Source organism: Delphinus delphis, chromosome 12 (assembly GCF_949987515.2).
Source record: "Delphinus delphis chromosome 12, mDelDel1.2, whole genome shotgun sequence".
NCBI classification, from domain to species: Eukaryota; Metazoa; Chordata; class Mammalia; order Artiodactyla; family Delphinidae; genus Delphinus; species Delphinus delphis.
In genome coordinates, this window is record NC_082694.2 from 13927386 (window position 1) to 13953358 (window position 25973).

Sequence of the window (25973 nt, forward strand, 5' to 3'; positions counted from 1 at the left end):
GTTATGAGACTAAACTTGTGATCGCACATCCTGTCCTGGGATGCCATGCTTGGTGACAGGTGCCTGAAAATGCTGACAGAGTGCTGTGCTGAAATCAGTGCTCTGCAAAGAGGCAAGTTCCCTGGGGAGACGAGAGGGGCGAGATCTGGATCCCAGGCTGTGGTCTTTTGAGGAGTCCCCCTCCATCCTCTGACAACAAAAGTTACCAAGCAGTGAAAATCCTGAGGGGTCCTTTGGCCTGAAGTGTGCCTTAGGCCTTATTTTATTTTATTTTTATTTTTTAACCAAGAAATGTAAAGTTCTTTTCAAGCCAACCTGAGGATTACAATCTGGGAGACAGTCTTTCAGAAAGCTCCGAGGACTGTTCCTGGGCACCTACTTTAACAGATACAAAAGGATAAACATTTTAAACTCTCCTTCCTGGTTGCACAACTCTGTCGATATATTCAACCATTGAATGCTACACTTTAAATAGGTGAATTGTATGTTATGTGAATTACATCTCAATAAAGCTGCTAAAAGAAGCAAACAGTCTTCCTCCTATCCTCCCACCCTGGTGCCTTGGCCAACCTGTTTGTTCTTCCAGAAGCAACCTTGGGACCTGTTTTCTTCTTCCAGAGAGATACAGATATAGATAGGTATAGAAATAGATATTTATTTATATAGAAATACATTTACATATATAGAATGAATATATCTATATCTATGTATCTAGATAGATAGATAGATAATCACCCTCTTTTTAATACAAAATCCTAGGGCAGAGTCCTAAAAGAATTAGGGGCCATAGCCTAGGAGAGAGATTGGGTCCGACTACCGGGACAGAGAGTAACAGACGCTGTGGTCCCAGAAAGGAGGCGCAGGCAGGCAGGAGAGCTGTAAATTGGGTTATCAGACAGTGAGTGGAGTTGGGGCCGTGTTGAAAGGTGGGAAATACAGCAAAACAGAGACTACAAGGAAGCCTAGGGCTTATCTGTGACACACAGGATCTCTGGTCTTTTGCTGCCATAAAAGGGGACCAATATACCCTAGTTTGCCCAGAACTTTACCTGTTTTAAAACAGAAGATCCCAGAAAATCCCTCAATCACAGAACTGTTCAATCATCCTAGCGGGTTGATCCTCCCCCGCTCCCCACTAGGAGATGGTGAGTTTTATTTTATCTTGCCAGAATAGAGGTTTGATTTGCTCTCGAATGTTCCAGGGCAGAGAGAGACTAGGAGAATGCAGAGGATGTAGAGGTCTATTCGTTGTAATCATCGCCCTCACTTTCATGTTCACTATCAAAGGAGAGAGTAGCATGACTGCTTGCAGAACTGAACCTGAAGCCTGGATTTTCTTCAGGTTTCTTTGGCTCAGGCGCCTTTTTTACCATCCTTCCCACCTTACTCCTCTGGTCGTCTTTGTTCCCTCCCTGTACTGGATTAGGGCTGGAGTTGCCACGCTGACCTCTTGGGACGTTCACCCATCTATTTTCTTTTCACCTTCCCTGCGGGTCCTTTCTCAGATGGCTGAGCCGGAACTACTGTTGTTGCTCTATGTCTGAGCTCTGAGATCAGCTTCCCCCAAGCATTCTTCTTTGGTGGAGGGGCTGGCATTACCTTTGGAGGCTGCTCAGGTATGGGAGGCTTGGAAGTTGGAGAGCGACAATCTTCCTCCTTATTGAATGTTTCCTTTTCTAAAGACTTCTTTCTCTTTTCTTCGTGCGTTTCTACCAGATGCGGCTGAGGTCCGTCTGTGATGACTTACTTCCTCTCCTCAACCCTTCCCTTTCCTGAGTCTCTTTACTTGGGCAGCTTTTGTGTCTCTCCCGAGGTTGAAGTTCTAGTTTGGGGGAACGTGTCTAGCGACTGTGTCAGTTAGGCTTTGCCCCTCTACAGACAGAGGCTGCTCGTCTGGACTGCAAGATGCTAGCAGAGGAATCATCTTCCTTGGGAGTACCCTGAGGCTTTACATTCACGTTGGGTCTGTGGGTGGGAGGACCTCTATCATCATGCCTATTTTCATCTCGGGAGCTCCAGGACCGGTCATCTCGTCTGTCATAGTGGTCCCCTCTTTCTCTGTAGTTATCATCCCTATGGTGCATGACCAAATGGTCTTCCTGCCACTGCCTGTCCTGTAATCATAGCCTCTGTCAGAGTCTCTACTGCCTCAGTCATCATAGCAATCCCAGCCCCCATATCAATCCATATCCCAGTGTGAACCATCCTACTATGCATCCTGACACCCATCATGGTATCAGTGTGAATCACAATGATCTCAACATCTGTGTCCAAAGCTATCGTCACTTCTTCTGGGCAGGTAGTCATCAAAGCTGTCTGCAGCAGGATGGGCCCTACGGTGTATACATGTTTTGTCAGAATACCGATTTCTATCTTGGCCAAAAGAATGATCCTTCCTGTATTCATCCTGTACTTGATCAGCAATGTCCATTTGAAATCCCTGTTCCCTAGAAACACTTCACTGTTGCTCAGCATACTGAGCAAGGAATCCAAACTCAGGTCCTCAAACTCAGTATAACCAAAACGTCTCAACCTCCTTGCTGGGTTCACGGGGTAAATGCACTGGACTTGGGGTGACAATGATGAATCAATGCAGGTTCATTGATTGTAGCAAATGTACCACTCTGGGAGGGTGCGGATTTTGATAGAGGGGGTGGTTGTGGGTATGTGGGGAGAGGAGGTATTTGGGAACTCTGTACTTTCTGCTCAGTTTTGCTGTAAACCTAGAGTACTAAAGTACTAAAGTCTACTTTTTAAAAATTTTAAGTCATTTTAAAAATCAGCTTTTCCAGATATAATTCTGATTACATCAGCTTTCTTTTTGCTACTGTTTGCATGTACAAGTTTTGTGTGTACACCTTACAGGTAAGGTGTGTCTCTTACCATTATCTAGTCTGATAAGCTTTGTGTTATAGCGGGAGGACTTATCCCATACATGTTTAATGTAGATACTGATATATGGGCATTTATAACTACCACTTACTGTTTTTTTTTCTCTACCTGTCCCACCTGTTTCCTGTCCTCTTTTTCCTATTTTCCTGCCCACTTTGGATAAATCACATATTTTTATTTATTCCATTTCCTCTCTCTGTTAGTTATACAACTTTTTTTATTCTTTAAGTGATAACCCTAAGATTGTAACATGCATCCTTGACCTAATACAGTATAACATAAATTAGTACTTTACTTTCCCAGACAATGCGAAGATCTTTGACTACATTAACTGCATTTGCTTACTCCCACATTTTGTGCTATTGTTAAGTATTTTATTTTATTTATTTATTTTTAATTTATTTATTTTACTTATTTTTATTTTTGGCTGTGTTGTGTCTTCGTTGCTGTGCACGGGGCTTTATCTAGTAGCAGCAAGCGGGGGCTACTCTTTGTTGTGGTGCACGGGCCTCTCATTGCGGTGACTTCTCTTCTTGCAGAGCACGGGATCTAGGGGCACAGGCTTCGGTAGTTGTGGCACGAAGGCTCAGTAGCTGTGGCTCACGGGCTCTAGAGCACAGGCTCAGTAGTTGTGGTGCACGGGCTTGGTTGCTCTGTGGCATGTGGGATCCTCCGGGACCAGAGCTCGAACCCATGTCCCCTGCATTGGCAGGCACATTCTTAACCACTGTGCCACCAGGGAAGCCCATGTATTTTAATATTATGTACATTTAAATTCTATGTAATACTTAAAGCTCCAAAAGGCATTAGCATTATTCTACAAAACAATAATTTTCATTTATATTTATCCCCAAATTTACCCTTTTCAATAATCATTAGTTCTTGTGCCCTTCATTTTCAGATTTCCATCTTGGATCATTTTCTCTCTATCTGAAAAACTCCCTTCAGTATTTATTTTACTCTAAGTTTGCTGACAGCCAGGTCCTTTTATTGTTTTTAAAGTTTTTGTATTGCTTTCATTTTTTAAAAGACGTTTTCACTGAGTACAGTATTATAAGTTGTCAGTTCATTTCTTACACCACTTTAACATTGTCATGTCTTCGTCTAAGTAATCTGTCAATCTTACTATTGTTCCTTTGAAGGCAATGTGTATTTTTTCCTATGGTTCTATTTTTTTTTTTTTTGCTGTATGCGGGCCTCTCACTGTTGTGGCCTCTCCTGTTGCGGAGCACAGGCTCCAGACGCGCAGGCTCAGCGGCCATGGCTCATGGGCCCAGCCGCTCCACGGCATGTGGGATCTTCCCGGACTGGGGCACGAACCCGTGTCCCCTGTATCGGCAGGCAGACTCTCAACCACTGCGCCACCAGGGAAGCCCCCCATTTGTTTATTTTTGTTTTTATTTCCATTATTCTGGGAGACAGATTGAAGAAGACATTGCTGAGATTTATGTCAAAGAGTGTTCTGCCTATGTTTTCCTCTAGGAGTTTTTTAGTGTCTGGTCTCACATTTAGGTCTTTAATCCATTTTGAGCTTATTTTTGTGTATGGTGTTAAAGAATGATCTAATTTCATTTTTTTTTTCTTTTTTTTTGTTGGTCCAGTTTGCCCAACACCATTTGTTGAAGAGACTGTCTTTCCACCATTGTGTAGTCTTGCCTCCTTTGTCATAGATTAATTGACCACAAGTGTGTGGGTTTATCTCTGGGCTTTCTATCCTGTTCCATTGATCTATATTTCTATTTTTGTGCCAGTACCATACTGTTTTGATGACTATAGCTTTGTAGTATAGTCTGAAGTCAGGGATCCTGCTTCCTCCAGCTCTGTTTTTTCTTTCTCAAGATTGTTTTGGCTATTTAGGTCTTTTGTGTCTCCATACAAATTTTAAGATGTTTTTGTTCTAGTTCTGTGAAAAATGACATTGGTAATTTGATAGGGGTTGCATTGAACCTGTAGATTGCCTTGGGTACTATAGTCATTTTGATGATATTGATTCTTCCAATCCACGAACATGGTATATCTTTCCATATGTTTGTATCTTCTTCAATTTTTTTCATCAGCATCTTATAGTCTTTGGAGTATATGTCTTTTGTCTCCTTAGGTAGGTTTATTCCTAGGTATTTTATTCTTTTTGATGTGGTGGTAAATGAGATTGTTTCTTGAATTTCTCCTTCTGATCTTTCATTGTTAGTGTATAGAAATGTGACAGATTTCTGTGTATTAATTTTGTAAACTGCAACTTTACCAGATTCACTGATGGGCTCTAGTAGTTTTCTGGTAGCATCTTTAGGATCTTCTATGTATAGTATCATGTCATCTGCAAACAGTGACAGTTTAACTTCTTCTTTTCCAATTTGGGTTCCTTTTATTTCTTTTTCAGTACTCTGGTTCTGACTCCAGCCTGTAAGTTTCCACTCATCTTTTTTTGTGTTTCTGCCATTGCCATAAGAATAAAGTGTCTTGGCTACATCATTCAATCCTCAGGCACAGGGTGTGAAAGCGTAAATTTTTTTAAAGCCACTTCATTGTTGGGATGGTTCCTTATTATCATTATGGCAATAGCCCACGGACACAGCATATTTCACTGTATGGCAAACTCTGCTGGGTGCCTACCTATATAAATTCTTTCATTTATAAATGCTTCGAACAGATATTTCACAAAAGAAGATATATAAATGTCCAATAAGTACATTAAAAGATGTTCAAAATCATTCGTTATCAGGGAAATGCAAACCAAAACCACAATGAGATGCCATTGCATATCCACTAGAATAGCAGATGTTAAAAGACTGACAATATCAAGTGTTGGTGAGGATTTGGAACAACTTGAACTCTCACACATGGCTAGTGGAGTGTAAAATGGTACGACCACTTTGGAAAACTATTTGGCAAATTGTCATAGAGTTAAAAATACATCAATCACATGAGCCAGTAAGTTTACTTCTAGGTATTTACTCAAGGGTTATAAAAACCTATGTTTCCACAAAAGAGTTGTACATGAAAGATCATAGCAGCTTTATTTATTTATTTTTAATAATGTTTATTTATCTGGCTGTGCCGGGTCTTAGTTGCGGCACACGGGATCTTCTAGTGGCAGCATGCAGGTTCTTAGTTGCACCATGTGGGATCTAGTTCCCTGACCAGGGATTGAACACGGGCCCCCTGCATCGGGAGCGCAGAGCCTTAACCACTGGACCACCAGGGAAGTCCCAGTAGCTTTATTTGTAATAGCCAACAATTGGAAATATCCCGATGTACACCACTAGGTGAATGGATAAACAAACGTGGCCTAGTTACAATAGAACACTCCTCGGCAGTAAAAATGAACAAAGTATGGCTGCATGCAACAACATGCATGAATTTAAATGTATAAGGAGTGAGAGAAGCCAGACACAAAAGAGTCTATACTGTATGATGACATTTATTAAAAATTCTAGAAAATCCATTGTGACTGAAAACAGATCAGTGATTAACTGGGGGCTGGGGAGTGAAAGGAGGAACTAACTGCAGAGGGATGTGAGGATGCCCTTGGGGGTGATGAAATATTCTGTTATCTTGACTGTGGTGTATGCATTTGTCGAAACTTATCCAAGCATGCGCTTTCAATAGGAAGACTTTATCGTACATGTACTATACTTCGATAAAGCAGATTACAAATTCCCTCCTCATCATCACTAGCAGAACCCCAGTTTTGTTCAGAGTGGCAGTATGCTATCCTAGCAGACTATGTGACATAGTCTTGACCTTTGAATTGTAAGTGGAAGTCCTCTACTTGGGGCTTCCAGGGAAGTTCTTTAAAAGAGGGCAAATTCAGGTGGTAAATGTCTTCTGTTGTTCCCCTTTTCCTACCCATAGTAAAGAAATGATATTGAGCATCCCATCCTGAAATCATGAGATGACAAGCACGAGGAACAAAAGTCATACATGAAGAGTGGAAAAACAGAAGGAGCGTAAGACTAAATAAACCAATGTGGCACTGCCGTGTCACTAAGAAAAATAAATCCCTTCCTTGTTTCAGCCATTATGTGGCCTTTTTTTTTTTATTAATTACAACCAGATACAATCTCAACAGATACAGACATTCTCTGTTCATGGACTGAGCTTATGATACTAAAGCTCTAACCTGTTTTCCTGACCTTCTTGACCAAGCTGTTTTAGAATCTTAATTGTTCTGGGCAGCCCTGGCTCAGGGACGGAACCACCAGCTTCTTTTCCTGGCTCAGACTCATTGATCAGCATCACGCCTGGTCCCAACTTTTCATACACTTCCCTGAGGTGCTCAGACTCACTTTCCAGAGCTCCCATGCAGTCACTGCGGCTCTGCTCGCTGTTCTAAAACTGGCAGACTCTCTTTCCCCTCCCAGTTATTTTTTTCCCACTCGGATGACGATGACTCAGGACTTTCTTCTTTTTCCAAAATGGAAATATTTGCATGGTTTTTTTTTTTTCTGAGTATGAAGCTTGACTCTCCTGACATTTTCCACCACTGCCCTTCTGCCTGTGCCCTTTTCATCATAGCACTTGTCTTGGTTTTAATAATATATTATTAGTGTCTGTCTCCCTAACTAGATAGATATTAAGCTTCAGAAGGGCAAGGACCATGCCTGTTTTGTTCACATCTTTATTCCCATTACATGCAGGTGGCTACATGGTACTCCCTGAATGGTAAGTGAACACATGAATGAACAAAACTTCCACATCATTTACAGGTGGCAAGCAGATCCCTAATTCATTAGCTCAGATTATTGCTTGTGACATGATCATTTTTTGAAAAAGTTACAAAACCGTGAGGACTAGGTCCACTAAAATATATATATCAATACTAGCTAATTTCAAATGAGCCATTACAAGTAGTCAACAATCATTTTTCACCTCAGGTTAATTTTCTGACACATCCCTCTTATACCTCTTACTTAGGAGATCTTATCTCCTGTTTTGTTGAGTAGATAGTGATCAACTAGTTTGAGCTCTCTCATCTATTTTCTCTTCATTGCAAAGTAATTTATTCTCTCTCATCTATTTTCTCTTCATTGCAAAGTAATATACTCTCTAATCTCCACTTTCAACATGGAAGGCATAGCAGTCTCTGTTTTCCCCAGATACTCTGGGATCTTGCTTCCTTAATTGCCCCCTTCTATCTACAGCAACTATAATCTCTTCCATTTATCCCTTTCCCTTCTGTCCTCAGATATTCATTCATTCAAGAAATATTTATTAAACACTTACTAAACACTTTGTATTGTTTTTAGGCTCTTTGAATACATCAATGAGTAAATGTTCATGGAATTTATATAGGAGTGGAGGGAGACAGACAGTAAACACGTATGTAGAGTTTTTAAGATTTAAGGAGAGAAATAAAGCAGGGGAGGAGTTTAGGAAGGGTGGTCCTGAGAGTCTTCACTCGGAAGGTAACAGAGCCTTGAAGGAAGTGAGGGAACAAGTCTCACGAGTATCTGGGTGTTACGGGCTGAATTGTGTCCCCCCTCAAATTCATATGTTCAAGTCCTTACCCCCAGTACCTCCGAATGTAACCTTATTTGGAGAGAAGACTTTCAAAGAGATTAAGTTGAAATGGGGGTGGTAATGAGGGTTATGATTTGGCCCACGTGGAAGCAGGAAAACCAGTGAAAAGTGTTTTTATATAGGAAAGACTGATGTGCTGGGTTAACTATAGCTGATAAAATGAAGATGGAGAATTGTGTTTTGAATTTAGCAACGGTGGCCACAGCTAGAGCAGTTTGGTGGAGTTGTGTGCCCCAAAGCCCGACTGTAGTGTGTTTGACAGGAGAGAAGAGGAATTAAAGACAAAGAGTTCAGAGTTTCGCTGTACTGAGCAACAATGAAATGTGGGAGGTGGAAGGCGAAGTGGGGGGTTTTGCTTCTTTTGCTTTTGGACACAAGAAATTAAGAGCATGTCTGTATGCCGGTATCTTAAAAAAAAAAACTTCAGAATTCTGATGGGGTCATAGCCTCCCAGCTATAGCTGCCCAACCAGTCTTCTAATCTTTGGTGCTCTTCTTTTGAAAACACTGCTGAAGAATCCACAGAAGTTGGTTGTTCCTAAACCACAACTCTTATCACTTCACTCAAAAATCTTCACGGTGTCCTTAACTGCATGAAAAGTTCTAAAGCCTTAGCCGAACATTCAAATCTTCTCCAGTTTGGCCTTTTGCGGTTTTAACTCTTTCTTTGCTCTATAGTGAGGTACAAAGCATGGCAGACCAGGATCAGAAGGCTTGGATGAAAGTCACGGTTCTGTAAATAACTAGCTATGTGACTTTAGAAAAATGACGTAAGTGCACCGGCCCAGGGCTCCTTCTCCTTTATAATGAGGAAGGGGCGTGTCGGATAGACTGGATCACGTAGGTCACCGGCATCTCTAACCAGCCGTAAATCTCAACACCGTCGCGGAAAACGCAGGATCGTCTCCCCAACTCACGTTACCCCTTCCACTTTCAGGAACTACACGTTTTGTGCGGTCACTCATTTTTCCTGCTCTTCTTTTGCCTATCCAAAAGAACCAGGTTTTACAGCGGTAACCCCTTGAAGGTCGGCCGCCTCCCCGCCACCAGGGACTAGCCTCCCACACTCTTCCTTTCACTTGGGACTTTTCTCTCCACACTCAGAATCCGCCACGTATTAAGTGCCGCTTCCAACCAATCAAGAAGAAGTTATCTCAGACTTTTGAGGGGCATCTGCTTCCACCACTGATCTTCAAGTGTTCTCTAGCGCCTCGCTTTGAGGGGCGAGGCCAACCAGCACAATGGCCAATCTGCTCTGGGGAAAGGTATTCTGGGAACTGCGGAGCTCATCAATCAGGTAAGAAGGTTGCCGGGAGGAGCGTTTCTCATTGGTAACCGCGTCCGGAAGAGGGCCGGGCCTCGGGCTAAGGAAGTACAATTTGATTGGCAGGCGTGCTGTTGACAACCAGGGAAAGCCCACCTTCTCCAACAGGACTAGCCTGGGAGCCCAGAGTGGCAGAGGCCGCAGCCAATCAAAGAGCAGATACGCGGAAAGTTTGCTCAATGGGCGATGTCCGAGGGAGGCTGTCACTCAGGTGGCGGTGGCTGAGGCCGGGCTAAGACGTGGCCTGAGAAACGCGGCTGGACGTCCTGACCGTCGGGGCGGCGGCTGGGGTCCCTAGCACGTCCTCGCCCTTGTCCGGGGCTCCGAGCGGCGGGAGAGGCGGGCGCCGGCGGCTGCACCTCCATGCCCGCGCGCGGGGCGGGCCGCTGATGGAGCGCGCCGCCCGCCCGGGGTCGCTGGCACGGGCGCTGCTGCTGCTGCTCCTGCTGCTGCTGCTGCCACCACCGCTGCAGCTGGGGCTCGTGACGGGGACGGTGGCCGCGCGGCGCGCGTCCGACTTCCCCGCATCGACAGTGGAGGCGGCGTTCGGCCTGGGGGCCGCGGCCGCTCCAACTTCGGCCGTGCGGGTGCAGGCGGCGGGCGCCGTGACTGCGGCGGAGGTGACGGTGGAGGACGCCGAGGCGCTGCCGGCGGCCGCGGGGGAGCAGGAGCCGCGGGAGCCGGAACCGGACGACGAGGCCGATCTTCGGCCGTGTCGCAGGTGAGGGGCGCGGGCAGAGCACCCGGACCGCTGACCCCGGGAGTCTACTTGTTCATGCGCGTGCGCCGCGGAGGATCTGGTGGCCGCGGTCCCCCCTCGGCCACGGCCTCTCGCTGGCGGAGGACTGCTGCTGACCTGGGGGAGAACGCGCGGCCGCCTTGCCAGCCCCTGGACCGGAGACTGGCCTCGCTCCGCTCCCCGGCGCCCGATTCTAGCTCCCAGGCGCAAGCAGCATCCTCCAAGGTACCTGGAGGATGCTCGGAGAATGGAGGTCGAGGTGGGGGAGAAACGTCACTTTCCCTCTTGCATTGCTTTCGAGCTTTACTAGTACCCCAAGGGACTTACAGACCCCATTTGTTTTCTTTCGTGAATTACCTTATGTCTGTGCTGGTGTGACAGCTGTTTGGGGAAAAGACTTCACAAAGAGATTTCAACGTTTCCCTTTAAACATATCCCTGTAGTGCCCACGGACCAGGGTTGAGGTCAGTGTTTCTGTAATTGAGTTCTGCGGAACACCTGCATCAGAAGCACCTGGGGATGCTGGTTACCTGTACAGTTTTCTAAGTCCGACTCCAGATTTACTGAATTAGACTTTCTCAGGGTAAGAACCTGGAATCTGCAAATTTAACACGCACTCCAGACAATTCTTGAACACACTAAAGTTTAGGAGCTATGGGTGTGTTCTTGAATTTTGGTAGTTCTTTGATATTTATAGGGTTTACTATATAAACATTTAATATATAGGGCTGTCTTGGTTGAGTTGCTTCATCTCCTTAAAAACGTTATTTCAAGATACATGTTTTAAAGCACTTTTCAAAGTTTGGACACAAATGTAAGGCATTTTAATGGTAAAATATTTTGCAGATGACTAAGCTTAGCACACCCAGGGGGAAAGTGATTTAATAAATGGAATGATAACAGGAGCATTAGATAAATTAATCCAGAATCTGGATTAGAATGTATTGTAAATTTACAATGTGGTAATTACTAGATTATGACAAATGAGGTTTAATTTTTCAGTTAAATATCAGAACCTTGATATTTTGCCTGGAGACTACCATAACTAGGATACGTACTAAAATTCTAGAAGCACCCCTTGAATGTTTATATGTTGATGTTTTTAAAGTGGCAAACATCTGGCAAAATTTTCATAGGTTTTGCTAATGAGTTAGCTATCCAGAAAGAGTGTTTTTGTTTCTCTTAAAGAAACTCCTGAACCACTTGCTCAAAGTAAGTTACATGAAGTAGAGAAACATGTTTCATTTTTCTTAAAATACACATCCACTGCAGCAGGTATTTATTGGCACTTAAGAGGCCCCCAGGATGCCCTGGGGTTACAGAGGTTAGGCAGATAGCCCCTGTCCTCCAAGAGGAATTGCAGTTCAGCAGTGAGGATTAAATAAGGGGACCCGGGCTTCCCTGGTCGTGCAGTGGTTGAGAGTCCGCCTGCCGATGCAGGGGACACGGGTTTGTGCCCCGGTCCGGGAAGATCCCACATGCCGTGGAGCGGCTGGGCCCGTGAGCCATGGCCGCTGAGCCTGCGCGTCTGGAGCCTGTTGCTCTGCAGCGGGAGAGGCCACAGCAGTGAGAGGCCCGCGTACCGCAAAAAAAAATAATAATAAATAAATAAATAAGGGGACCCATAATGACTGTACAGGGCAGAAGCCATGCAAATTACGTGCCATCAGTGTCCCAGGGTTTTTGTAGTGTTCAGTGGGTGGGGTACCCAGGTGAGGTAGAAGAGAAGATGAGAAAATGTTGTGGCAGAATGAGTTGTTTCCTGAAAAGTGGGTAGAACTGTGATGGGCAGAGGCTGGACTTGAGGAGACAGCAAGAGGTGCAAAAGCTGGGAAGTATGTTTAGGGAACATTATTTTGTTTGTATGCATCTCTGTGTGTGTGTGTGTGTGTGTGTGTGTGTGTGTGTGTGAGACCTGTGCGTACGAGAGAGATACAGACATGTGTGCTGGGCAGCGAGGGATAGAAGATAAGGCTAGAAAAATAGGTTGGGGCACATTGTATGTATACAGCCATATGCTAGTAACATCGTCATCACTTGGGAACATGTTAGAAATCCAGAATCAGGCACCGCCCAGATCCACTGAAAGAGTATCTGCGTTTTAACAAGATCAGCGTCAATTCACATACACACTACAGTTTGAGAAGTCTTGGTGTAGAGTATCTCGAATGCCAGACCTGATTGAAGTTTGTGCTTAAGGAATATTTCTCCAGCAATGCTGTGTACTGAAAACTTGAGGAAAGGATACCAAAAGGAGCGTGTTATAGCGGTGCCGATGAGAGGTGTACTGTCCAGTGGATATAGAACAGAAGGGGTAGATTTGAGAGATCAGAAGCAGAACCTTGGTTCCTGGCAAATGAATTGATTCCTCCTCCCTGGGTACCGCCGTCTGAAGATGGAGAACGGGGTGGCTAAAAGGTGAGAGCACAGGTGGGAAAGTGGAAAGATTTAGGAGAGCAGGGAGGAAAAGGTAAGGGGTTTGGTGTTGGACGTGGTGACTTGGAGGTGCTGGCAGGACATCCAGAGGGAGAGATTAGGTAGGAATAGGAAACAAGCGACTGCAGTTGGAGAGATGTCAGGGCAAATGGTTGAAACTGTGTGAAGAGGAGACTGATGATAAAAATCTCAGGAAATGCCTTATGTTTTAGAGAAGATGAGCCAGCAAAGGAGACAAAGATACAGCTGGCTAGGCTGGAGGCGTAGGGTGAGGACTGAGAAGATGAGGGATTTGGCATGAGCACAGTTATAGGAGTTAAAGAGTCATCCTTTTGGGGAATTCCCTGGTGGTCCAGTGGTTACGACTCTGCGCTTCCACTGCCCAGGGAACTAAGATCCTCCAAGCCACGCTCTGCAGCAAAAAAAAAAAAAAAAAAGATTCATCCTTTTTGGCTCCACTTCCTTAGTCCCTCACTGTTAAACCTGATGGGACCTCTGCCTCTGATCTTTATACATTCAGAGGGTGGGAGCCTATACAGACAGGTTGAAAAAAGAAGGAATAGAAGAGGAGGCGAAGGTAGTTGGCAAGCAAGAGGACCACTTCTTTCTCAGAAAGAAGAGTGAAAATAGAGGAATTTTGCCTGCCAGAGAGTAAGTGATCTTTGGCAAACAGAATTGGCTGGGAAGAGATAGGCCAGGGTTTAAGGGTCTTCCTGGTAACTTAAGATAGTGTGGAAAGTTTGAGAAATCTTTTTTTTTTTTTTTTTGCGGTACGCGGGCCTCTCACTTCTGTGGCCTCTCCCGTTGCGGAGCACAGGCTCCGGACGCGCAGGCTCAGCGGCCATGGCTCACGGGCCCAGCCGCTCCGCGGCATGTGGGATCTTCCCGGACCGGGGCACGAACCCGTGTCCCCTGCATCGGCAGGCGGACTCTTTCACTGCACCACCAGGGAAGCCCGAGAAATCTTGAGTAAGTAGATTGGCAGAATCAACAAGAGATAAGTATGCAGTGTTTGTAAAACTTTTGTTTTTAAGTGCTCTTCAGAAAAAAGTAAAAAAAAGAGAATATCAGTTCTATAATAATAGACCAATATCCTGTTTATTTAAAGAAGGAAGATTAGGGGAACAAATTTGGATTAACCAAGCCTTTATTGCAAACAGCTGTGAAAAACCATGGTCCTTGCAAAACTTTTTAAAAGAGGGAGATGGGGAATGAAGGTCTTTGTTTTTGCATGTTGTCTTTTGATGCCAAGAAGCAGAATGAGTCTCGCTAGTTTATTTTTTTTTATCTTGATGAAATTTTGATTGGTTTCAGTCTAAATGCTTACTCTGCATCTCAAACATGTGAATGAGTGAGTAAACTACTTTTTTCCCCTTTAAAAAGTAGCTAAAATAAACTTGTTTTTCTGGTAGCAGTCTTGTCAGTGCTTGTCCTGTTAAATATTACATTTAGTTGAAATTTAAATGAGATGGTCAGTGCAGAAAATTGGGAAGAAAGTCAAAATCTCACCTCACTGTTTGGTTTTATGCACGCACATTGGCATAAGTTGTGAGTTACCAGTTTTCCGACTTAAGCACAAATAACAAGCTGCAAAGTGTCACTTGGGATTCTTGTGATGGGATGAGCATCTTCATATTGACATCTGACAGCCCCGTAGTTGTAAAGCACTAGTTTTAACTATGACACTAATTTGTAAAATATGTGTTCCTTTTGCCTCTGAGTTCCCTCTAACAAAAGTATTACTAAATTTGACATTCATCTAATGGTGCTTCTTTAATTAGTGCACCTGTAAACTGAAATTTTTGGATTTAATGAGTTGTAACCTGAAAATACTTTGCAAATGTAAGATGATTTAATTTTATTTATTTATTTATTTATTTATTTATTTATTTTGGGGGGGTACGCGGGCCTCTCACTGCTGTGGCCTCTCCCGTTGCGGAGCACAGGCTCCGGACGCACAGGCTCAGCAGCCATGGCTCACGGGCCCAGCTGCTCCGTGGCATGTGGGATCCTCCTGGACCGGGGCACGAACCCGCGTCCCCCACATCAGCAGGCGGACTCTCAACCACTGCCCCACCAGGGAAGCCCCTTTATTTATTTTTTATACAGCAGGTTCTTATTAGTTATCTATATTATACATATTAGTGTATATATGTCAGTTCATCCCACCACCCGCCCCCGCCCCCTGCCACTTTCCTCCCCTTGGTGTCCATACGTTTGTTCTCTACATCTGTGTCTCTATTTCTGCCTTGCAAACCAGTTCATCTGTACCATATTTCTAGATTCCACATATATGCGTTAATATATGATATTTGTTTTTCTCTTTCTGACTTACTTCACTCTGTATGACAGTCTCTAGGTGCATCCACGTCTCTACAAATGACCAAGTTTTGTTCCTTTTTATGTCTGAGTAATATTCCATTGTATATATGTACCACATCTTCTTTATCCATTCGTCTGTCGGTGGGCGTAGAGCTTGCTTCCATGACCTGGCTATTGTAAATAGTGCTGCAGTGAACATTGGGGTGCGTGTGTCTTTTTTTTTTTTTTTTTTTTTTTGCGGTACGCGGGCCTCTCACTGCTGTGGCCTCTCCCGTTGCGGAGCACAGGCTCTGGATGCGCAGGCTCAGCGGCCCTGGCTCACGGGCCCAGCTGCTCTGTGGCATGTGGGATTTTCCCAGACCGGGCCACAAACTCGTGTCCCCTGCATCGGCAGGCAGACTCTCAACCACTGCGCCACCAGGGAAGCCCTGCATGTGTCTTTTTGAACTATGATTTTCTCAGGGTATATGCCCAGTAGTGAGATTGCTGGGTCATATGGTAATTCTATTTTTAGTTTTTTAAGGAACCTCCATACTGTTCTCCATAGAATTCCCTTTTATTTCTTTCTCCTCTCTGTCCTTTTACAAATTGATCTGATCTGAATCAGTGGTACAGAAATCTGTGGTCTTCCTCAGATCTTCAGATTCATAATCAAGTCTTTTTTTTTCGAAACTAAAATGACTATTGAATAATAGAGTCTTAGGATACACTGTTGAAAGGGAACTCAGTTATCTGCTCACTTTTCTGACCCCAGACTTTTAAATTTGACTACAAATCACACTGAAGAAAGAATTTGTGCATAAGTATCAAGGCAGGCTGTAAGCCAAAATAAACATGCTTTAGGTGAGTAATGGATTAGCCTTCCTGTCTATAATTGTCTTTTTTAAAAACATTTTTTTAAAATTTTTGGCTGCGTTGGGTCTCCATTGCTGTGCATGGGCTCTTCTCTAGTTGCTGTGAGTGGGGTCTACTCTTCGTTGCGGTGCCGTGGCTTCTCTTGTTGCGGAGCACGGGCTCTAGGTGCACGGGCTTCAGTAGTTGTGGCTTGCGGGCTCTAGAGTGCAGGCTCAGTAGTTGTGGCTCACGGGCTCTAGAGCGCAGGTTCAGTAGTTGTGGCACATGGGCTTAGCTGCTCCACGGCATGTGGGCTCTTCCCGGACCAGGGATCGAACCCATGTCCCCTGCATTGGTAGGCAGATTCTTAACCACTGCGCCACCAGGGAAGCCCCTATAATTGTCTTTTTAGCTTAACTGACACCTGGACTCTGGATATGATATGTGACAGGATTGAGGAAACGGTTCTGTATTCACACTCCTGGGCGCAGAAGGCGACCTGTCTTTATCAGCTGCTTGAGCTGTGGCTTCCACATGTTCCTTCATTTCCTAAGTACTGCCTGGAAACTCCATCTGCTTTTTTTCCTTTTTTTGTAAGAGAGGAGCTGCCTGTACATTTTTATTACAAAACGTTTTAAAATACAGAAAGGAGAGCTGGTAGGTTTCAGAACTAAATGTGAGAGGGGAGATTAATTTTTAATTTTTTTCACGCTGCTCTGTCACTAACCATTTTATTTAAAAGGTTTCCTAGGATAAAGCAGAAAAAGTGCTTTGAAAAATGTTTTAATCTAACTGGAAAATGATATCTGCCGCTCTCATGTGGTTTATAACATTGAAAACATAGATTGTATTTCTTTAAGGTTTAGGTGATATGTCAAAGTTATATAGTTAGTAAGTTTCGGCACTATGTTTGGATTTGGGGCATGGCTAGTCTTGTGACAGGTTTAAATAAAGGAAGTTTGATTCGAAGATTTACTTAGTAGGTGAGGACTAAGAAGTAAAGTACAATTAGTACGTTTGTTTTTCAACAAGAATCTGTGCTTCCTTGAGTGACAGCATGTATTTTAGGAAGAGGATTCTTGGTTACATCAAAAGAGCAGATTTAACCCAATCACATTTTTAACTTTGTGACTTCTTTTTCCCCACAACAGGAAATGTACAATTTTAAAATAAGCAGTTGTTACTGTAGAAACCATTTAATTGATACAATGTTCTACTGTCACCTGCGTCTGTTTCACCTGGGAAATTTATACAGGCGTTAAGACCCCTTCAAAGTTACTGTATGAAGGAATTCAGCGTTTACTTATCAGACTCGGATAAACTTAATTGTAAATAGCCAGGTATTCTGAGTGACAGAAGTCAGAGCAAACAAAATTTTTTTAAAAATTGGGTATTCATTGTGGCCTAAGGTCATTTCTGCTCGGTTAAGGGCAAAATCAAAGCAGTAGCAGGATATGTGGCATCTTGATGAGACTCCTGGGAGGAATAAAAGCTGCACATTATAGTAATATAGGAGTTGCCACTTACGCAGACATATGGCTAACAGAACGATAGAGTTAAAAACCCTGAAGTTTAGGCTTCAGAATTCTGTCCAGAACCTCTTCTTCTGGTGCCTTAGGCAAGTGCATCTTTTCACATCTTTCTTAGCTTCTTTTTTGTTTTTGTTTTATGTGAATAGTAGTATCTGCCCTAGCAAGAGTTATTCATTCAACCAACATTTATTGCATTTGATTAGGGGCTCTGCACTGTTAGGTGCTGAGGGTAGATAAATGGGCCCCTGGGCTGTCCTGGAGTCCCAGGTCTGAGAGGGAGATGCATGTGTTAGAGAATTAGCTGTACTAGAATGGATGAAAAGTGACATAAGAAGAGTTTGAGAGTGAAGAGAATGGAGACGTCAAGTGAGTGAGTCCTTGAAAGTGAAGTGTCAAGGACAGTCTCAGCTGCAGGGATGACGTGAGCAAGGGCTCAGAGTAGTGGTTTCTGAGCCAGGGCTCCTAGACCCCTATGCACCTGCCTATGCGGGATCCATGAGATCGCCCTTATTTTCCAAATAACCTAATGGAAATTGGACATTCACTGAGGAGAAGGCTAATTAAAAAGTCAAGTTTCTCAGTTTTGAACTGGAATTATACCAAACTTAATTAGTAATTTTAGCTACTTCTTTCCAGAAGCCTTGAATATTTTGATTGGTACTTAAATAGTTCCTCTAAAGATGGGGGGAATTCATTAGAAGTGATGTTTTAGGGGCACATGAAATCATTGAAGACATACGACAAAAACCAAATTAACAAGGGAACTTTGTTCAAAAGGTTAGAAACCTAGGTTATGCCAGATTACGTGCTATACCAGGCAGTGTGGCCTTTATTCACTGGGCACAGGGAACTTCGGAAGTTTATCGGATCTCTATTATAGAAACAAAACTGTTGGGAAAAAAACAAAAAAGCGGTCGGGAGAGCAAGGGGGACGAGACCAGGGGCAGAAAGTCTTTTTTTTTTTTTAATTAATTTATTTATTATTTTTGGCTGCATTGGGTCTTCATTGCTGCACGCGGGCTTTCTCTAGTTGCGGCGAGCGGGGGCTACTCTTTGTTACGGCGTGCAGGCTTCTCATTGTGGTGGCTTCTCTTGTTGTGGAGCATGGGCTCTAGAGCGCAGGCTTAGTAGTTGTGGCGCACGGGCTTAGTTGCTCTGCGGCACGTGGGATCTTCCCGGACCAGGGATCGAAACCGTGTCCCCTGCATTGGCAGGCGGATTCCCAACCACTGAGACACCAGGGAAGCCTGGCAGAAAGTCTTTCTGAAGATGTTCTAATGAGACATGTGAATCTGTTGTAGGACAAGGGCAGTGAGACTGAAGAAGAATGAAAAGATTTAAAGGAAACTATAGAAGTAGAGCCCAGAGTACATGACTGTTGTCTAAATGTAGAGCAAGGGTGGATCTGATTTCTGATTTAGATGTTCAGTGATGGGATGGATGCAGAAAGCTGGGAGAGGGAAGGGAAGTTTTCTGAAGGCTTTGTGGTGATGCCCTGCTGAAAATGCAGAGATAGTGTTCTTATATATACATAAGACATACGCATATTTTATTGTTGGATTTTTTCTTTGTTTTGAAAATGAAAGAAGTTGACTGTTCTTCTCTGTATATACCTCTAGCACAAGTTACGACATATTCAGAAAAAATACAGCTTTTGTATTTGGTTATAAGTAGCTGTCAGATTACACATAGAGTAAGCAGCGGGCTTTGGATAAAGCTGGAACTCCTCGGCCCGCTTGTTAGAGATTGAGAGCTGTCGGGATGGCAGGTGAGGAGGGGCGAGGACTGGGCCAGAATGGGAGGCAGCCAGTGTCCCAGCTGCCACTGCAGGGATGCCTGATGAGGGGATGAACCTGGCCGTCGGATGAGGTCATTGCAAACCTTTCTTGAGAGGATCTTTGAAGAATGGGGTTATGGGTGAGAGAACGGTGCTTGCTGTTGAATCATCGAAACAAATGCCTTTGTAAACCGAAGCAATGTGTTAAGTGAGAGAAGTTTCAAAAGGGTTTGCTGACAGAGTTGATCAATAGACCGTCTTCATCCAGGTAATGGATTATTTTTTTTACTCCTAGGCAATAGCGCTTTGAGATAAATCACTCTTTGCCAGACTGACCTTATCCTGAGACTCACCTCAGGTACTTGTTAAGCTATCGTCTCCCAACCCTGTTCTGGGGAGGGGACCTGTGAACCTTTACTGGTTGTTTCTTTTTTGTTTTTTTTTTTTTGCGGTGTGCGGGCCTCTCACTGTTGTGGCCTCTCCCGTTGCGGAGCACAGGCTCCGGATGCGCAGGCTCAGCGGCCATGGCTCACGGGCCCAGCCGCTCCGCGGCATGTGGGATCTTCCCAGACCGGGGCAGGAACCCGCGTCCCCTGCATCGGCAGGCGGACTCTCAACCACTGCGCCACCAGGGAAGCCCTACCTTTACTGGTTTTTAACAAGCACTCCAGATTATTTTGATAATCAGGCAAATTTGAGTTATGCTGAGCTGAGTGAAATAGTCCTGTTTTACCCATGAAAAAGCAATTCGAATGAAGCCGCGAGCAGAACAAGAGCAGAGCCATGGGGCTGGGCACACAGGGCTGACTTCAAAGCTCTGATTCTTTCCACAGGAAATGCTGCTTCTGCAGTTCCTTTGATCTTTAAATAAGTTAAGAGTTTTTCATCTTGCTCATAGAAACCTCCAAATAGGGCGAGTGGATCGTGGGGAGATAAAGGGCCTTAGATTCTCCCTGATTTTTGGTGGGGGGCGGTGGCAGGCTCATTATTCAGCTCTCACTGATGTTTGTTCTAAATGCCATATCTTATTGCCACCTCTGACTGTCCTGCATACACCCCGAGGACTTTGTTTTTCAGCAGAGCCTGTCTCCTGGTTGCTTCTCTCTCCAAGAATGTGATAAGGTCTGACAGTCTAAATCGTTACATATCTCCTTGGCCGAGTGGTGCTGCCCAGTTCCAGCCATGGCAGAGGGAGAAACTCCCTTCCAGGGACGTGCTTGGGACAGAACCCATAACTTGTAGCAGAGGAGAATGAAGAATTTTTTTTTTTGATACCTGACAGGGTTTGTTATGGGAGTTTCTGTTATTCCCATTAAGAGAGGTGAAAAGAATTACGGATGCGCCATTCAAATCAAAGAATCAGATTATACTAAATATCAATAGCAGTTAAGAGGGTGATGTACTTAATTGTTCCTGCCCACGTGTTTGTCTTTCTTTCAGTTATTGCTAGAATTCACACATATTCTCTAAATATAGTAGTTCATCATCTGAAAATTTCTTGTTTATTTTAAAAAGCAGAATCTTTGACTCAGTTCAACGCACCTCACATTACAGGTTTTCAGTGATAGTTAGATATTAAACTCCAAATTACTTATTAAAATGTGTTTTATATATACATAAGACATATGCATACTTTATTGTTGGGTTTTTCTTCGTTTTGAAAATGAAAGTTAAAATTTTACCATTTTTCTCTGTATAAACCTCTAGCACAAATAACTACACATTCGGAAAAAGTGTAGCTTTTTCGTTGTTGTTAACAGTGGAATGCCTAGCATGATTAAATGAACAGCATTGGTTCTGAATTTTAAAGAAATAGCGTCTGAAGTGTTCCGGTGGTCTCCTTAATTCTTCATGGGTTACACTTTGCGTATACTAAGTTTTGTCTCAATTAGAGGGTTTTTCATTCTACCATTTATTTATGGTTAATGATTATTGAACAGAAAAATTGGATCTTTCTGCAGTAGGACTAGGAAAGAGTTGACTTGGCTCTGAACCCTTGATCTCTAACTGGATTAGAGTCTATTGCTTTTATTTGTAAATTGACACATCTAAGGTATGAGGTTTTTCTTTGGAAATTTTATTGAAGTGTAGTTGATATACAATGCTATATTAATTTCTTCTGTATACCAAAATGACTCAGATGTGTGTGTGTACATATATATATGTATATGTAGACACACACACGTATATATTCTTTTCATATTCTTTTCCATTCTGGCTTGTCAGGTATGAATTTTTTTATACCTTCATCATAACATAATTTTTTGGCTCATATTCTCCTCATCCAACTCCCAGTAGATCTCTTGAGAATGCAGGGTAATGCATGGGGAAAGGAGTTGAATTGTTACTTTTCTTTTGTTGTGTTATTGAAAATTACTAGTTTGTAGTGTGGCAAAAAATCTTTATTTTCACAGTTGAGACTGAGTTACCATTTGAAAAATTCAAAGTGAGAATTAGTGTATAGTTGGGGAACTAAATTAACACTTTTATTCACTTGATAAGTGTATTCATTTGCTAAACAATTAAGTTCTTTGAAAGGTTTCACATGAGTGTACTTGAACTGGTTTGTCTTAATCGACTTGTAGCTTTACTTTGAATTTGTATGTATTGTATATGAAGTAGGATAGATAAAAGTTACATTTTATAAGCTGAACCAGGAACATAACTATATGTGCTTGGAATTTGCATGGTCTTTCAGAAGCAGACCGGTATACCTAACAAATTCCTAGAACAATTATTCAACAAACCCTTTCATTCCACAAATATTTATTGAGAGCTTGTCGTGTATCTGGGGTATATGTTGCAGGATGCAAAGGAACAGTAGCTGCAAAGTCCCTGAGGAAAAATCATGCATGATGTGTTTGAGGAATTGGGGGTATCAGTCTGGGGATATTGATTTTGGATACGTGCACTTTGAGAAGCCTGTAGGACAATCTGAATCTGGCAGGCAGTGGGACTTCCCTGGTGGCACAGTGGTTAAGAATCTGCCTGTCAATGCAGGGGACATGGGTTCGAGCCCTGGTCCGTGAAGATCCCACATGCTGTGGAGCAGCTAAGCCCATGCGCCACAACTACTGAGCCCACGTGCCACAACTACTGAAGCCCGTGCGCCTAGAGCCCGTGCTCCACAACAAGAGAAGCCACCGCAATGAGAAGCCTGCACACTGCAACGAAGAGTAGCCCCGCTCGTCACAAATAGAGAAAGCCCGCGTGCAGCAACGAAGACCCAACAGAGCCAGAAATAAATAAATAAAATAAATAAATTTATTAGAAAAAAAAATCTGGCAGGCAGTTACATATGTATGCCCAGAGTTCAGGGAAGGGGCCTGGAACCAGAGATAGAAATTTGGAAGTTGCCTGTATATAGATGATATTTTCATCTATGAGACCACCAAAGAAAAGTACGTGTAGGTAGAGAATATTTTCAGAGATAGGAGAGGTGAGGAGGGACCAGGAAATGAAACTGAGACAAGGAAGCACAGAACTAAGAACAATCAGGAGAAGATGGTGCCCTGGAAGCCGCATGAAGAGTGGTTGATAGAGGATAAACAACAAGGTCCTACTGTAGAGCACAGGGAACTATATTCAATATCCTGTAATAAACCATATTGGAAAAGAATATGAAAAAGAACATACACAGACACACACATATGTATAACTGAATCACTTTGGTGTACGCTAGAGACTAACACAACACTGTAAATCAACTGTACTTAAATTAAAAAAAAAAAAAAACTTAAGGGCTTCCCTGGTGGTGCAGTGGTTGAGAGTCCGCCTGCCGATGCAGGGGACGCGGGTTCCTGCCCCGGTCTGGGAAGATCCCACATGCCGCGGAGCGGCTGGGCCCGTGGGCCATGGCCGCTGAGCCTGCGCATCCGGAGCCTGTGCTCCGCAACGGGAGAGGCCACAACAGTGAGAGGCCCGCGTACCGCAAAAAAAAACCAAAAAACAAAAAAAAAAACAAAACTTAAAAAACATCAATAAAATAGAAAAAAAAGAGTAGTTGATGGAGAGCAGGAGAAGTAGCTGATCACATGTCACTGGATGGTCAAGTGAATGGGATTTGTCAGTGTGAAGGTCAGTGGTGAGTATCACAGGAGCCTGTCCGTGAAGGGGTGGAGGGAAGAACTTGACTAGAAATAGTTCAGCACAGAAAGGGGGAGAGGATTTGGAGACCCAGACTACATAACAACTCTTTCAAGGAGTTTTGTTCCAAAGGGGGCCGAGAAATGGATTGGAAGCTGGAGCGGGGAGAATGGATCATTATATTTAATCCGGTTTGGTTTTTAAGTTGGGGGATATAATGGCAGGTTTGAAGGCCGAGAGGAATGCTGTGGTGGAGGGGGAATAACTGATGGGAGAGCAAGAGGAGAGGTTTTTGAGGAGTGAGTCCCTATGTATGCACAGGGAGATACCTACTGCCTAAGGGGAGTGTTGGTAGTGGATGGAGTCCTGGACAATTCACCTGCAGGAAGAGGGGAGGTAGATTTCATGGGTCCGGGTGCTGTTACATGGAGAGATGGGATGGTGGGATCTCTTTTGATTATTTCTGTTTTCCTTAGTAAACACCTGTCTAGGAAGCATAGTCCCTGAGATGCACGAGCTTGGAAGAGCTAGGGTAGGAAGTTTGAGGGCAAAGGCAAAATGAAATAGTTGACCTGGGACAGTGGGAGAGTGGATAGACTAGGGAAACGTGTCATGATTGTGGAGCATCATTCGAGCCCTTTAGATGATGATGGTCATGAGTAGAGTGACACCAGTCAGCATGGTTATATTTTTCTTCAGCCGCACAGATGCAAGATTGAGCGAAGGCAGAAAGTTTCATTGAACCAGGGTTGGAGTTCTGCTAGTTCAGTGTGAGATGTAAGAGAGCGGGTAGGGAGTTGAGGGCGTGAGCAAGGAAGTGCTTAAAATGAAGGACTATGGGAACTTCCCTGGTGGTCCAGCGGTTAACGCTCCGGGTTTCCACTGCAGGGGGCACGAGTTCGATCCCTGGTCGGGGAACTAAGATCCCGCATGCTGCACGGTGCAGCCAAAAAGTAAAAAAAAAAAAAAAAAGGAGGACTATGGAATTTAAACTGGATAAGAAAGAAGTGAAGGCATAATGGTAGTCAAGTTCAGGGGAACAGCGGGAGGATCAGTGGCTGATAGAGTTCTGGTGGGGTCAGAGGTTTTTTGGAGTCAAGGAAGTAGAGGAGGTGAGCTGGAAAAGAGGGGTTGGTGACTGGGGTTGGAATGCTTGAAATTTCAGTGGGACAGGGAAGTTGTGGTTGGTAATGACGAGGGCTTAGGGACTGAGGTGAGATAGACAGATAATGAAAACCCACAGAACATGTTAATAGTGACAGTGAACCAGGAGCCAGAAACCTCAAGGGATGGGGCTAGTGACCCAAGGGTCAGTAGACAATTATTAGGAGGAGTAATGGATGGAATGACCTGAACCTGAGGATTTTTAGAGCGGAGAGAAAGTAAATAGTTCAGAAATGGTAGCGAGGCGCAAGGAGTGTGCCTACACCATCACTGGGCCTGGTAAGGGTTATGGAGAAGAAAATTCTCATAGCTTCTGAAGCAGTGTGCTCAGGGAGAGCCAGGTTTCTGTCAGAGCAAGGAGGTAAGTGAACATTCAGGGGACGCTGTTTCAGGGCGAAGGCTTTAGGAGGTGGGGAAATGGAAGAGGACAGAGCAGGGCATGTCGAATTCCATGTGGGGATTAGAGTGTGGGAAGGAGGGGTGACCTCGGAGACTGGGGCTTTTCATAAGTGGAACAAACCCATAAAGGGCATAGTGCAGTTGTCTTGGAGGGCTCAAGACAGAGAGTGGCGGAAAGGCTACAGGTGTCGTGAGGAGGTGCTCACCCCCTCACAGATAGAGGCCTGGGGAGAGGCTGGTTCCTTTTGAGTGTATGTCTTCGATGTCTTTTTAACTCTGTCCTATTATTTTTTAAATTTACAGATCCTTAGTGATTATCAGCACTTTAGACGGCCGAATTGCTGCCCTGGATCCTGAGAACCATGGTCAAAAGCAGTGGGATTTGGACGTGGGGTCCGGTTCCTTGGTGTCGTCCAGCCTTAGCAAACCGGAGGTGAGAATTTTCTGTTATATGTTGACCGGAAAACTTAGTTAAAATCATCAATTGCTGCTATTAATAGTAGGTATTTGCTTAGAGAGCTGTGGCTCAGGGTCCGATTGCCTAAGTGTAGGGCATGTCTGTCTCTGACAAGCTATGTCCCCTTGGGGCATTTACTTAGCTTTTCTATTCCTCAGTTTCCCTCCTGTAAAATGAGGTGGGTAATGTCACCTACTTCTTAGGATTGTTTTGGGCATGGAATGAGTTAATTATATAAATGAGTAATTGAGGATACTATCTGCTATATCAGTAAATCTCATTATCTGAGCTCTAACATGATCATAATTTCTTCGTCTTCCTATTATCATCATCATCATCATCACAGGGTCCCTAGACATCATAAAACAAATATAAATAACTGTGTTTTAATAGTTAGGGATGCATGCTGCAAAATCCCATAAATTATTCACTACATTTTCCCTCAGTTGTACATCCTAATCGTAGACATAATTCATCTGAAGTTTTCTTGGC

At 43.8% G+C, this 25973-nt stretch overlaps 1 protein-coding gene and 1 pseudogene across 1 annotated transcript in view; one reads left to right on the top strand and one right to left on the bottom strand.

The window, feature by feature from the left end:
- Positions 1 to 1241: 1241 nt before the first annotated feature.
- On the bottom strand, positions 1242 to 10100 carry LOC132434782 (eukaryotic translation initiation factor 4B-like; annotated as a pseudogene).
- The window catches only part of EIF2AK3 (eukaryotic translation initiation factor 2 alpha kinase 3), a 68804-nt gene continuing 52778 nt past the window's right edge, over positions 9948 to 25973 (top strand). The window contains exons 1-2 of the mRNA XM_060027383.1: positions 9948 to 10456; positions 25328 to 25457. Coding sequence (XP_059883366.1) covers positions 10125 to 10456; positions 25328 to 25457 — 462 coding nt within the window. The 5' untranslated portion in view covers positions 9948 to 10124. The remainder of the gene's footprint in view (positions 10457 to 25327; positions 25458 to 25973) is intronic.